The sequence below is a fragment of the Meriones unguiculatus genome, chromosome 4 (genome assembly GCF_030254825.1).
Source record: "Meriones unguiculatus strain TT.TT164.6M chromosome 4, Bangor_MerUng_6.1, whole genome shotgun sequence".
In the NCBI taxonomy this organism is placed as follows: Eukaryota; Metazoa; Chordata; class Mammalia; order Rodentia; family Muridae; genus Meriones; species Meriones unguiculatus.
Genome location: NC_083352.1, coordinates 118570325 through 118584103, shown reverse-complemented (window position 1 = coordinate 118584103; position 13779 = coordinate 118570325). Strand labels below are relative to the sequence as shown.

The following is a 13779-nucleotide window of genomic DNA, read 5'->3' as shown; positions in this document are numbered from 1 at the left end:
TCTGTCAGGGCCTGTTGCTGAGTCCTAAGTGCTGAACTAAGTAAGATGGACAAGTCCTCACACTCACTGATCTTGCATTATATAAATAGAGGGGACAGACAGGAAGTCAGTAGCTCCCCTATGAGTCACTGAACGACCATGATAACTGTTAGCAAGGAGAGAGCCCTGCCAGGCCTGGTGGAGCACACCTTTAATCCCAGTACTCTGGTGGCAGAAGCAGGAGGATCTCTGTGAGTTTGAGGCCAGCCTGGTCTAAACATGAAGCCTCGGGGCGTTCCAGGGCAGAGAGTTCCAGGGCAGCCAGGACTGTTACACAAAGAAACCCTATCTCGAAAAACCCAACCAACCAACCAAATAAATAAAGAGACACTTCATGAGAGGCACATGTGGAAAAGGGGGTCTACGTGTGTGTGGGGTGTTGTTTTGAAACATTCACAAGACTGAACTCCAAGTGTTTACCGCTCGGACCTGTCAACACTCGATATGCTTACAAACATCTTCTGAATTTATTGAAGTTTATTTTGCAGCACTGGGGATTGAGCTAGGGTGGAGATGAATTCAGCCCGGGATATGCTCGTGAGGCATCCAAGTGTGATGATGTTACTAAGGTGTTTGCAAATCACTTATCCCTCTGACAGCTTGAGAAGGGTAGGAGGTCCACACTTAGGGCTGTGAGGATTCAAGGCGGATCTTAGAGCCTGGTGCTCTCTAAATGTTCTCTCCTTACCTCTCTCCCAACAGCATCTTGGAATACAATTCTGGATAGAAGCAGGACCCACTTACGTGAGGGTCCAAGTCCCTTTGGTCTGGAACATCAACCCTCTCTCACATCATCACATCAGCGTAATTCCCGGAACAAATAATATGCTCAATAAACATTTGTAAAAAAAACCCGAATACAGTAGGGTACTTGTGACACAGGGCTACATGTATGAACCTGTAAACTGCAGCTAAACCTGAATGAAAAATTAAAATAATTAAAAAAACAAAAAACAAAAAACGTGCGCGAAATAATCCAGAAGTCTGAGGTCTGGACAAAGGCTGGGAGGAGACTCCAGCTAGACGCCTTAGGGCCGTTCGTGAACTCAGATCCCAGGAGCCAAGATATGCGCGGATCAAACTTCTCCGGCTCCAGAGACACAGAAGCAGAAGACTCGGTCCCTGCCCAGCCTAGCTGGGTCCCGCCGCGGCCTTTAAAGGCCTAACACGTGGCCGCACCGGTGTCCCGGGTCCAGAGGCGGTGTCCGCGCTGCGCCCGCGCCTGCGCACTGCCTAGAGCCAGCGTACCGCCTCTGAGAACGCGAGCCTGGAGCTAGGCAGAACGCAGGGGATGGGCGGAGTCAAAATCCGTATGCAAATGAAGGGGCGGAACTTGCAAGGCAAAACCGGCTCTGCCTCGAAGACCTCGAAGAGACCCGCCGCAACCCTCAGCTTCTTTCCACGAGCTCTGACGTCGCCGACGTCCCATTTAAAAGCGGCCGCGCAGGCGCAGTGAGGGGAAATGCGAACTTAGGCTGTTACACAACTGCTGGGGTCTGCTCTCGCCGCCTGCCCGCCCGCCCGGCAGTCTGTCAGCGTCGCCGCCTCTGCTGCCGCCGCCTCAGCTGTCCCGGCAGTCGCGGGCCCGTGGCTGCCGCCGCCGTCTGCTCGTGCCTCTCGGGAGCTCCGTCCGCCTGCACAGGCCGCCGCGACCGTCCGCGTTTCTCCCCCGCGCTGCCTTTGAGCCTGCAGCGCTCGCTTGCCGGCCGACATGAGCGGGGACCATCTCCACAACGACTCTCAGGTACGACCCGCCGGTCCCCGGCCCCTCCGCCAGCCGCCGGCCTTGAGGCTCCGGCCGCAGCCCTGGCCGCGCCGCGTTGACAGGCCCGAGGACGCTGCGAGGGCCGGCCGGCCGGAGCCGCTTGGATGTCCGGGCCCCGGGCGGAGCCGTCTAGTTGGAGTTTGGGGGTGGGGTGGGGGGTGGATGGCAGCCCTGGGGAGGCCGGCGGCCCCGAGGAGGCGGTTCGCGGGGCTCTGGGTTCCGGGGCGCCGGGTGGGCCCGGTTCCCGGCCGCGCGCTCTCGCCCGCCGCCCCGGGGCTTCATGTGCCGGTTGTTTCATCTTCCCTCCTTTTCTTTCCCCAGATCGAAGCGGATTTCCGATTGAATGGTGAGTGTGCCCCCCGCCCCGCCCCGCCCCGAGTGTCCCCACACCTCGCCGGCTGCCTCCCCCGCGCCGGGCCGGAGCCGGGCAGAGGACAGACATGGCGTCCCAGAGACTAAGTCCCAGCTCCTCGCTCACCGGCCCCATTGTTCCCATCGGGCCGCCTCTGGACCCCCTTTCCCGGGGTCCCAGTACCCCCAGATCACGGCTTTCCCCAGAGGGGATAACGGAGACCCCGCGTCGCCCGTCGCTGGGTCTCGGGCGGCCTTTCTCCGCCGGGATTCTTCCCGGGAAAGTCGCCTTGTCGACGGTCGGGACTTAGTCTCTGCGCCATTTTCTTTTTCTCTCTCCTCTCCTTTCTGTGCCTGTGTCTTTCTCTCCCTCCCTCGGCTCCTTCCTTGAGCTGTCCAGAAAGAGCTTTCTGCAGAGCAGAGCCATATAAATCACAGACCTCACCCGAGAGGGAAGGCTTGGGGACTGAATTACCCTTTTTGTTTTTTTTTTTAATAGAACTTTATTTTGGAAGTTATTCGCTTTCTGCATCATGTTTTGCTTGCCTTTTTTTTTTTCTGCTTCCAGAATGAAAGATTCCCTTAGGCAGCTGTAGGGTTTTTGTGTTTTTCGCCTTTTTTTTTTTTTTTTTTTAAGTGGGATGTTTATGATAGCAATTATGGTTCTAAAAACTAAAGCCATCTTTTGTAGAGTTCTTTGTATTTTTGGGATTGTTTTCCCAAGTTGTGTTCTTTGCAAAGATACCTCCCCTTAAAAAGTTTTAAAGTTGTCTGTCACCTAATGTGAGTGTTGGGCTTGACCATATTGATTTTCTTTAAAAAAATAAAGGTATCAGTGACTAGAACTTTGTATTGTGACTAGGGTTCTCAAGGCAGTTTTGGTTTTTTTTTTAGATACACAGTTTAGTGTACTTGTCTTGAGGAAAGGTTGCTGAGCTGCTCATTTGGACATGGTGTGCTGGCCTTTTCTTTGGGTACTATAACGAGTTTTAGAAACTATTTTATTTATTGAAACAAAGAGTGTTCGGTCCCCACTCCTGTCTTCCTGTTCATTCTTCTCAGAAACTGCAGTTTTTCAGGAATCAAGAGTTAAGTAGCTTTCCCCACATTCTTATACCTTTGAGCCCTTTCCAGTCATTTGTTTTTTAATATTTCCACTAAAGTTACCCAGAGAAGAATGTGTTTGTTGTTGGGTGTCTCCTTCCCACCACCCCAGTAAGAAGCTCACATTTATGGACTTTCCAGCAATCCTATTATAATATACTGGAAATTCCCACTGATTCTGATGGTACATGATTCTGTTCAATTAAGTTTGGGTTCTGGGGAACTGAGTCAGTGGGAGAAGCCATAGAGTCCATGGTATTGGCCTGCCCAACTGAAAGCAGCCTTACCTTTATATTTTGAAGTGGGCCACCCAAAGAGAGATGGCACTGAGTCAGGAGAGCATCTAGGTAAAGCATATCTTTTCTTGAGCACCTAATATATGCCAGATTCTGTGCTTAGTGCTAGAATTGAACCTATGACCACAGCTCTGTCTTGCTCTCAACGCAGCCTATCAGGGAAGTCATATTAGTTAATTACAAGGTAGATGTTGGAGAATATGTGTACCCAAAATGCCTTGGGAACATAAAGGGCTTAATTTTATCTGGAGGTGGGGAAATTTCTCAGAGGTGACTGAGCAGGGTGTTGTTTAAAACTAGATGCTGAGAATCATCAGGGGTTGGATTGTGTCTTAGGAGTATTTGTTCATCCTGTTGGTCTTTTAAAAGAGGGAGATGAGACCTTCAATTTAGAAAACTATCAAGCATATAGATATGCTTCTTTGGAAAGGGGGCAAAGAAAGGATGTGGTAGGTGTGAATGTTAGAAGTGCTTTTAAGCTCTTGAAGGAAGGTAGGAATGTAATATAGAAAAATTATTTGCTTTTTATTGGGCTTTATAGGTGATATATTTAGCGATGAAACAAAGTTGAGCCTTTTTGCTTCAAGTTTAGCTTGTATTGTTCTCATCTAAATAATACAGAGGAGCTATTGAATATGTGCGTGATTGTAGGCTGTGTATATATCTTTGCATTTTTATAGAGTGAATTAAACTGCCTATGTTAACTTTTACAATATATTTACATTTTCAAACAATGATATTTGATATTTATTGAGCACTTAACTGTCAGGCTTGAATCACAGTTCTTTTTCTTGGCTCACCTAATTTATTCTTTGGAAGGACCCTTGAGTACTGTTATCTCTATTTGATAGATGAGAAAACTTCACTTTAAAGCCATAAACCTAGCCTCCATGCAGTAGGAATGGTGCTGGTGTGAAGAAATGAAGTTTCCTATTTTGTATGGAACAGTTAAAGGGTTTGGAAAGGGAAATACTGATGGCATGCCATTTACTTTTTACCAAAATCTTGAAGAGAAAAGCACTTTTATATACCTACCACATTAAGGTTCCAATGCTGTAGTGATTGCCTTTGTGGGTATTTTTGAGATGTAGTGTCAGTAACTGCTTGCTCTATCAAGTGATAATGTTAACTAGTGATTAGTTAAATAAATATGAAAGACAATTAAAAAGTAAAAACTAGTTTTTAATACCCTGACTTCTTAATTGATCTTTGTAGTGAGAGGATATTTACTTAAACATGATTTTAAGTGAGCCTGAACAATCATACACAAATAAACTGCAAATTCACAAAGTAAAACCACATATCCCTCATTTTGCTTGCCTGAATCCTATGAGATGTAAAAGATTTTTCCCTTTACTGGGAAGCTCATTTTTTTTATAGTGCTTAAGAATTACAGCCTTTTGTATGAAATTTAGAGCATTCTGGGTCATATTCAACTTCTGCGAAAGTGTTATTTGTGTAGTATATTTGTATTTAAGATATTACCAATGAGCTAGGAGTTTCAGGAGCACAGCCTATACTTCATACTTCCCTTTTACCTGAATGAAAAGATTCCCTTTGTCAGTAGCACTAACCATAGTGAGGCTGAGTCATTATTACAGTACTGCGCAGGATGCCTAGCCGTACAGTTGATAACATCAGCTTAAGGTGCTGGTAATTCTTTTCTTTTTCAAGAACTTGAAGTTACTGGAGTTATGGAACTCCCTCCCCTCCCACAGCAAAGTAGAATACTCAGTTCCATCATATTATGTGTTGATCCTGGGTAGGCTTAATGGATTTAATTTGCATGAGGGGAATTGTTTTGATCCTAATAGTGCTTCTGTGCTTGCTGTTTGTATGAGTTGGGATAGGCAGTGAGAAGGCTTATGATGTGGCTCTGAAAATGCTCATCACATTTTAAAGCTGAAAATGGGTGGTCTCTCCAAATGAAATCTGGAAAGTTTTAGATTGAGTCTGGACGTATTTAAGTATCAGACTCCGGGGGAGTCTTTCTTTTTATCCTTTAGCCACACACTTTGTTGGACTTTTGGAATTAGTAAACTGCTGTTATTTTGGAGCATATCAGATCTCACAGATTTCAGCCTGGATATTTCTGGTGAATCAAGAAAATAAAGGAGTTACTAAAGAAATCAGAAAACAAAACAAAACAAAACCCAAAACTCCATGGTTTAAAAGACCAAAAACTGGGTAATATTTCTAACTCTTTAAGTTCTACTTTTCTTTGGTAAGTAGATAGTGCAAAATGGAAAGAACCCAGAGTTGGTCTCCAAAGGGGCAGGAAAGTTGAGTCTTTTTCCTGTCAGCATAAAAGACATGGAGTACCTATTTGTATGAGTGACAGGAATTTTTCTTTTTTTTTGTTTTGTTTTGTTTTGAGACAGTTTCTCAGTATAGCGTTGGCTGTCCTGGACTCTTTGTAGACTAGGCTGGCCTTGAACTTACAGAGATCCCCTTGCCTCTGCCTTTCTGAGAGCTGCGATTACAGGTGTGTGCCATCGTGCTTGGGCGAGTGACAGGAATCTTTATAGTTAACCTGTTGTAAGGCTTAAATACCAAAATTAGCCTGTAAGTTTTTTTGTTTTCAGTGTGTATGGCGTGGGAAAGTTAAAAGTCTGCTTTTTCAATCTGTATATATGTTAGAAAAACTGTATATTAATTATAGCAACAGTTGTCTTATGTTAACTGTGGCATGGGAAATGAGTTTGTCATTCTTTGAATATGTCATTTTAGAAGACCATATTATACTGAAATTGTATTATTCATATTAGTTGGGCATGAATGTATAATGTACATTACAGATCTTCTATAACTTTTGCCATTTATTAGATGCCAAGTAAAATTGACTTTCTCCAAATCCAGTCATTTCCCCAGAAGTGTGTTGTGTTAGGGATAATGTCTTCCAGTGAAAACTGTGATGGACTCTAAAGGCTCTAGGTTCACTTTGAAATGAATTCCAGCTATAATTACTTTGCATGTAGGTGGAATTTACCTTGAGACTGTAAAATGCTGGCAATAATTATTTGGAGTCAAACCTAGAAGTTTTGGGTTTTGTTGGCTTTTAGAAGTGGAAGCCCTTGAGTAAAATTTTGTTTCTTTTGGTTTAAATTATCTGATTATGCCTTGATTACTTTTAATCTAACTTTTGCAAATCAAAGGCATTTGGGCAGACAATGAGAATCCATCTTTCTAAGGTGTAGCGTTTAGGATAGACGTTTCTGACTTAGTTAATGGAATATTGTGTTTAAGGGAAGATTTCAGATTATGTTTACCTTAAGTAGTAGCAGGGGGTGGTTGTCTCTTTTAATTTTTTTGTAAATCTAAAGTTTGAGAAGTACCTTTCTATTTTTTGTGGCTTCAGGTCAACAGCCGAAATAGGGATTCTAACACTGAAGACATTAGTTTGGAAGAATTAGCTTTTTTTTCCAAACTCTGTTCTTCTACATCTGTTCTTCTACATCCTCGTGACTATCTCTGTGCTGGTAACTTGCTGTGCTGATATTGTTGGCCTGGACACTTCAGAAAGGAATAAAGAAGAGTGGAGGGAAGCACAGTAGCCAAGACTTGATTAGGAAAGCAGAAACCCATTTAGGTATTAGCATATTTTTTTGTAGTGTTAGAGGAAGTGTCTCATAGTTTGCAAGTAGGTATTATCATGGCACCTGTTCCATATATTTAAGAAATATCCTAAATACATGTTTTTAAACAGAGGTGTCAATGTTATTTGGGGTAATACTTCTGGGGTGCATACAGATTATTATATTGACATAGACTGCCCATATAAAAATGTGAGTTAACTGTCTGTTACATCTCAAAATTTTGGTAGAGACAACTTCATAGTTTTTTGTAGGTGCTCATTTTTAATTTGTTGTCCTGTTTTTGGAACATTCACTATTGTACCATTTTCACCTCTACCACCCTTGAAACTTTAGGAGATGTTTTCGAATTCTAACAGCTTTCTAGTTTTTTCTTTGTTTTTGTAATAGTTATTTATTTCTTTGTGTGTGTGCTTGCATACATGGGTGTTGTGTGCCTGCGCGCACAGCTCAAAGCACAGTGTAACATGTGCCACAGAGGACAACTTGACATAGACAGTTCTTCCACCATGTGGGCTCAGGTTGTGATTGTGAGGCTTGGGTGTGCAGGTCTTTACTTGCTGAGCCATCACAGGCCCCAGGTTTGTTTGTTTGCTTGTTTGTATGTTTGAGACAGGGTTTCTGCATAGCTCTGGCTGTCCTGGAACTCACTGTAGAACAGGCTGGCCTCCAAACTCACAGAAATCTATTTGCCTGTGCCTCCCAGGTGGTGAGATTAAAAGTATGCACCACCACACTCAATGAGGTATCCTATTTTTTTAAGAGCAAGAACTAACCAACCCTTGCTCCCAGTATGTAGGCATGTATGTGTGTATATAAAAGTGTGTGTGTGTGTGTATATATTATTATTTTTTTTTTAAACTACTAAGCTTTTTTGGTTCTAGGTGTTGAAGTATTTTGTTTTGAGACAGCCTCACTCAGAGTATAGTTTAGGCTGGCCTGAACTAAGATTCTCCTGTTTCCTGAGTGTTCTACCACATTTGAAATACTGTAGACTAACGTACCTTTTTGAGACTTAATAAAAGTTCATATTTTAACCTTGCTACCAACTCTGAATGCTCAGTGATACTTTCTTAGGCATGTTACTTACTGATTGGTAGGAGACTGATCTGGCAGGTTTTAACAACTGCTTAAAACAACTTAATTTAACCAGTCATAGTGGCACATGCACTTGGAACGCAAAGGTAAGTGGATTTGAGTTTGAAGCTAGAGGCCAGCCTTGGTCTACAGAGTTCCAGAACAGCCAGGGCAACATAGAGAAACTCTGTCTTGAAAAATAACAACAACAAAACTAAATTTACCCATCTCTTTATGGTATCTCCTATATTTCTTTGTAGTTGGCTAGTTGAGCTCTTGATTAGTGGCAGAAGTAGAAGAAGGGCAACTAACTTAGAATTTTTAAGAAACACTTTATTAAATCTGAATTGAATGGGAGTAGTGGAGATTGTGTATGTTTAAGGAGAACTAGAGACCAGGAGGAAAACTTGATCTTTTTCCATTCTCACCTCATTTTGATAGCATGCAGATTCTAGAAACTCAGGTTGCAGTCAGTAAGCTTCCTAGTACAGAGGTCACAGCCCGTCCTTTACTATCTGCTGGTAGAGATAGTCTGGACCCCATGCATCTGGACTATTAGATATCTGAGAGAGTCTTTGACATTAAAGCTGGAATCAGACTGATACTGGTTGATGGTGAATAGGGAGCTGCCATAGAAAGAAATTGGAGAAAAAAATCTAGGGAAGTTCTTGTTCTCACTCTGAAACTTTTCCTGGCCCCTTGTTTTCTCAGCTAAATATTTTCTGTGTCATAAACTATTAAGGATTATATGAGAATGGGAAGGTTCCTCTCTGTCCATTTTGTAATATTTAAATTTCAGTAAGACTGCATGTATTCTAACATAGATCTCTTTTTCTTTCTTTCACTCCTTCCCCCCCCCCCCCCCCAGATAGGATCTCACTCACTGTGTAACCCTGGCTAGCTTGGAACTCCCTATGTTGGTCAGGTTGCCTCTTCCTCAGATTAAAGGCATATGCCACCAGGTCCAAGTAGATCTTTATTCAATGATAGTTTGAAGTACTACTGGTATAGGGATTATCTACTGGTATTTCATGTACAAGTTTTAAATCTTCCTGATATTTACACAATTATAATTAGAGTTGGTTACATCTTTTCCTTGTCTTAACTGAGCTGTCTGTTCTATACCCATTTTCTCATTTTAAAAGCAGTCACTGAGTTGGGCGCTGTGGTTCGTGCCTTTAATCCTAGCACTCAGGGAGGCAGAGGGCCAGCCTGGTCTACAAATCGAGTCTAGGACAGTCTAGGACAGTCTAGGACAGTCTAGGACAGTCTGGTCTCAAATTTACAGAGATCCTCCTGCCTCTGTCTCCCTGAGTGCTGGGACTACAGGCATTTGCCAGCGTGCCTGGTTTCTTTTAAGAATATTTTAAATTTCTGATTATATGTAAATTTGTGTTTCTCTGTGTGTTCACATGAGTGCAGGTGCCTATGGAAGCCAGAAGCATTGGATCCTCCCTGAGCTGTTGAGCCACCTGATGTGGGTGACAGCACTCAAATTCTGGTCCCGTCCTCTGGAAGAACAGTTTATGCTTTTAACCACTGAACTACCTCTCCAGGCCCCCAGATTGAGTTTAAGGCCTAATTAATTTCAGTTGAAAAGACAGGCTTAAAAATGAAGACCATCTATTGATGTAACTAATTTCCCAGTCTTTTACTAGAACTGTGGGATTTCAAGGAAACATACTAATATTTTGGATACATTGATCAATGAAAGGCCAGATTCTTTTTTTTTTTTTTAAACCATGAAAGTCAACATGTCTTAGCAAGTTTTTTCAAAAGCTGCTATTTCTCCCCCAAAACATTTTTAAATTGAAAGACTGAAAACACCTGAGAATTACTTAATCCTTATTTATGCTACATCTTATTTAAAGTGGCCAACTCACCTTCCTGTGAAATAGAAATTTGAGGAAACAAGCATATCTTAAATAAGCTCAGGCCTGTTCTAGCTTCTCAGAAGGTTGAGGCAAGAGGATTATCATGAGTTCTGTGCCAAACCTGGGCAATTCAGTGAGACCTTGTCTTTTTTTTTTTTTTTTTTTTGAGATTTATTTTACTTATTGCAACATATACAGTGTTCTGCCTGCACACCAGCAGATGGCACCATATTTCATTATAGATGGTTATGAGCCACCATGTGGTTGCTGGGAATTGAACTCACTGGAAGAACAGCCAGTGCTCTTAACCTCTGAGCCATCTCTGCAGCCTGGTGTAATTATCTTTTTCTTTCTTTTTTCTTTTTTTCTTCGAGACAGGGTGTAGCCTTGGCTATCCTGGACTCAATTTGTAGAGCAGGCTGGCCTTGAACTCTCAGAGAGCTGCCTGCCTCTCCTTCCCAAGCACTTGGGATCAAAGGTGTGTATCACCACCACCCAGCTGAGACCTTGTCTTCAAAATAAAAAGAGGGAGGCAGTGGTGCTTCCATACAAGGCTGCAGCTACCAAAGCCCAAAGCCTCGAATCCAGGACAGAGCTCTTACACCATGAATTTAGCCATCAGCATTACTGTCCTGCTGGCAAGTCTTGGTGGTATCGAGCCTTTGTCTGATCTGCTGTGATAAGAATAAGCTTGTTGATTCATTATAAGTTGGAGACAAGATGCCTGTTCTCTGATTGCATTGTGGGGTTGCCCAAGAACAAATATAACTTTCAGACCAGCCTCACCGACATACATATCAAGGTCTTTGCTTTTTGTTTTTTCGAGACAGGGTTTCTCTGTGTAGCCTTGGCTATTCTGGATTCACTTTGTAGACTAGGCTGTCCCCCAACTCACAGCCTGACTCTGCCTCCCTGAGTCCTGGAATTACAGGTGTTTAACCACTGTGTGCAGCACATCAAGGTCTTCTAAGCCAGTTTCACCAACAAGGATGTGGCACCTCTACAAGCATACTTCACATCTAGCCAGACTCCTGTGGCTTTTAGTTAGAATACTTCTGTGCTCAGAGACATAGCCACATTTCCCCAGATATAGGGGCTTAAGCCTGATGGCTCAGAATACCACATGATGCTGGCGGCTGCTCCTTTTACTCTTCCAGATTTCATATCTCTGTGTCTGCTCATTTGTTACCTTTAGCCCCTCGTATGTGTTGGAGAGAAACAGACCCTGTCCCTCAGAAGGTACTCCTATGCTACATGCTATACCCATTCCACACCCACCCTGCCACTTTGCCTTCTGGACACCTTTGGCTGGTCTTATACTCTTCATTCCAGAGTTTCTTCTGTCTATTAAAAAATGGCAGTCAGTATAACTCAGAGTAGAGCACTTGCCTAGTATGTGCAAGGCTACAGGTTCATTCTCCAGTAAAACAAAACAAAACAAAAAACCCTAAATTTATATATTTTATATTAAAGAACTTTATATTAAAGAAATTTTAGTAGAGTGCATGTTAATAGTTAGATATTTGTGGGATAGTGAAGAAAATTACATGGTCAGAAATTTCCACAGTGGATGGTAAGTCTGGTTGATGCTGAATATTGTCGACTTGAATTTGATATTTTTAAACTACTACTTAAAGGAAATACAAGTCATTTAGGAATGGCTCATTAGTGTAAATTAGATTAAACCTAATGTAGATCTTAGAGACCTTATACTATTGATCAGGAAGATCATTAAAAGATCAGGCTACAAAAATAATATTCAGTTAAAGGTAGATTATAGTAATTGTGGAGATTATAGAATGGGGTCCAATTTTAAGAAATTCTTAAAGCTTTTAAAAGGTTTTGTCATGGAAAAATGGTTCTTAAAATATATGGGAAAAATAGGAAGATAAATATTTTTGTTTTTTAAAGATTTATTATGTATACAATGTCTGTCTCTATGTTTGCCTGCATGCCAGAAGAGGACACCAAATCTCTTTATAGATGATTGTGAGCCATCACATGGTTGCTAGGAATTGAATTCAGGACCTCTGGAAGAGTAAGTGCTTTTAACCTCTGGGCCAGCTCTCCAGCCCCTTGTTTTGTTTTTTTGAGACAGGGTTTCTCTATGTAGTCTGGTGCTGGAACTCTGTAGTGCTGGGATTAAAGGCATGTGCCACCACTGCCCACCTAGGAAGATGAATTTTAATGCTGTATGTTTTGGGTAGAAAAATGCATAATAGGGTTTTATTTAAAGCTTATACTGCTTTTTCTTGAGTCAGTTTTTCTAAATGGTAAGGTAAATGGGCTTTTACCCACTGCAGAGTGTAGACTCAGAAATATGAGAGTTTAAGGGAACCCATTTTTAGCATCTGCTCAACAGCTGGATCTTTGAAACTATGTAATAGAGTTTTTATTCCATTCCTAATTCTAATCTTCACCTATGAAGTGTAGAGCTAATATTTATCTTTAGTCTTGTATGGTGGGAATGCTTGCTAAGAAATACATGGTCCTAGAACTACTCCTGGAGTTTGGTTCTGTATTGGAGGATACTGAAGATCTGTGTGAGTGTGTCTCCAACAAGCCCACATGGTCCTTAGTAGTGCTGGTGGCCCATAAAGAGAAATGGAGGCTTCTGTCAGGCCCTCACTATCTTAATTGCCTAGGATGAGTATTTTGCTTCATTATGTTAAGATAGTTTGTTAGTCAAGCTACAAGGCTTGCAAGGGTTTGTGTGTGGTATGCATGTGTGTGTGTATGTATGTATGTATGTGTGTGTGTGTTGCTTTTGGATATATGATTTTAGGACTGACCACTTTGTGATAGATAACCAATTGAGGGGTTCATTTCTGAGAGAGACTACTTCTCCTTCTCTCGGTGGCTAAAGACCAGCACATTGTTTTTCAGTGTACAGTTAAAAACGCTTACTGCCAACTCCATTCTAGTTTAAGTAGCCATATCAAGGTGTGGAGGAGTATGCTTATGATGCCAGTGGATGAAGGCGGAGGAAGGAGAATCAGGAGTTCAAGGACATTTTTTGGCTACATAGTTTGAGGTCCTGCTTAAAAAAAGGAAAGAAAAAAAAGATAAAGAAAAAAAGAAGTTCTTTCATTGAAGATTTACCTCAATAGCAGAGATAATGAATTGCCTTTGCTGTGTCTTACCAGTTCTTTCTGTTTCCATGTTTAATAAGCCATTTAGTCTTGGTTATTTTTTTTGGATGGGGTGACCAACTAGAACTCAAAGAACTAGTTTGTTTCATTTAAAAAATTAATTATTTTTATTTATGTTCCTGTCTGTCTTTTATATTTGTCAGTCCATGCCATGTGTGAGCAGGTATCTTCTGAGTCCAGAGGAGGTTGTGAAATCTCCCAGAGCTGATGTTATTGGACATGGATGCTCGAAACTAAACTCAGATCCTCTGGGGTAGCAGCAAGTGCCCTTAGCTGATGAGCCATCTATTTCTCCAGTCCTACGATGGTTAAGGGGGAGGGCTTTAAGTGAACAGTAGAATAAAGAAGATCTAGTCTATAGGTCATTAAATTAGTTGGGGTCTTTATCTAGTAATGGTCTTGATTTAAGTGGGAGAATATGAATAGACCAGTGATAGTTCTCAGAGTATGGTTTCCTGATCAGCAGTTATAAGCATTGTCTGAAGACTTGATGGAAATAGACTTTTTTGGGCCTTGCTAACTACAGCA

At 42.1% G+C, this 13779-nt stretch overlaps 1 protein-coding gene across 1 annotated transcript in view; it reads left to right on the top strand.

Moving 5' to 3' along the window:
- The first annotated feature begins 1405 nt into the window (after window positions 1-1405).
- Top1 (DNA topoisomerase I) overlaps window positions 1406-13779 on the top strand; it is an 86074-nt gene continuing 73700 nt past the window's right edge. The window contains exons 1-2 of the mRNA XM_021644349.2: window positions 1406-1783; window positions 2126-2150. Of these exons, the coding sequence (XP_021500024.1) occupies window positions 1751-1783; window positions 2126-2150 (58 nt within the window). The 5' untranslated portion in view covers window positions 1406-1750. The remainder of the gene's footprint in view (window positions 1784-2125; window positions 2151-13779) is intronic.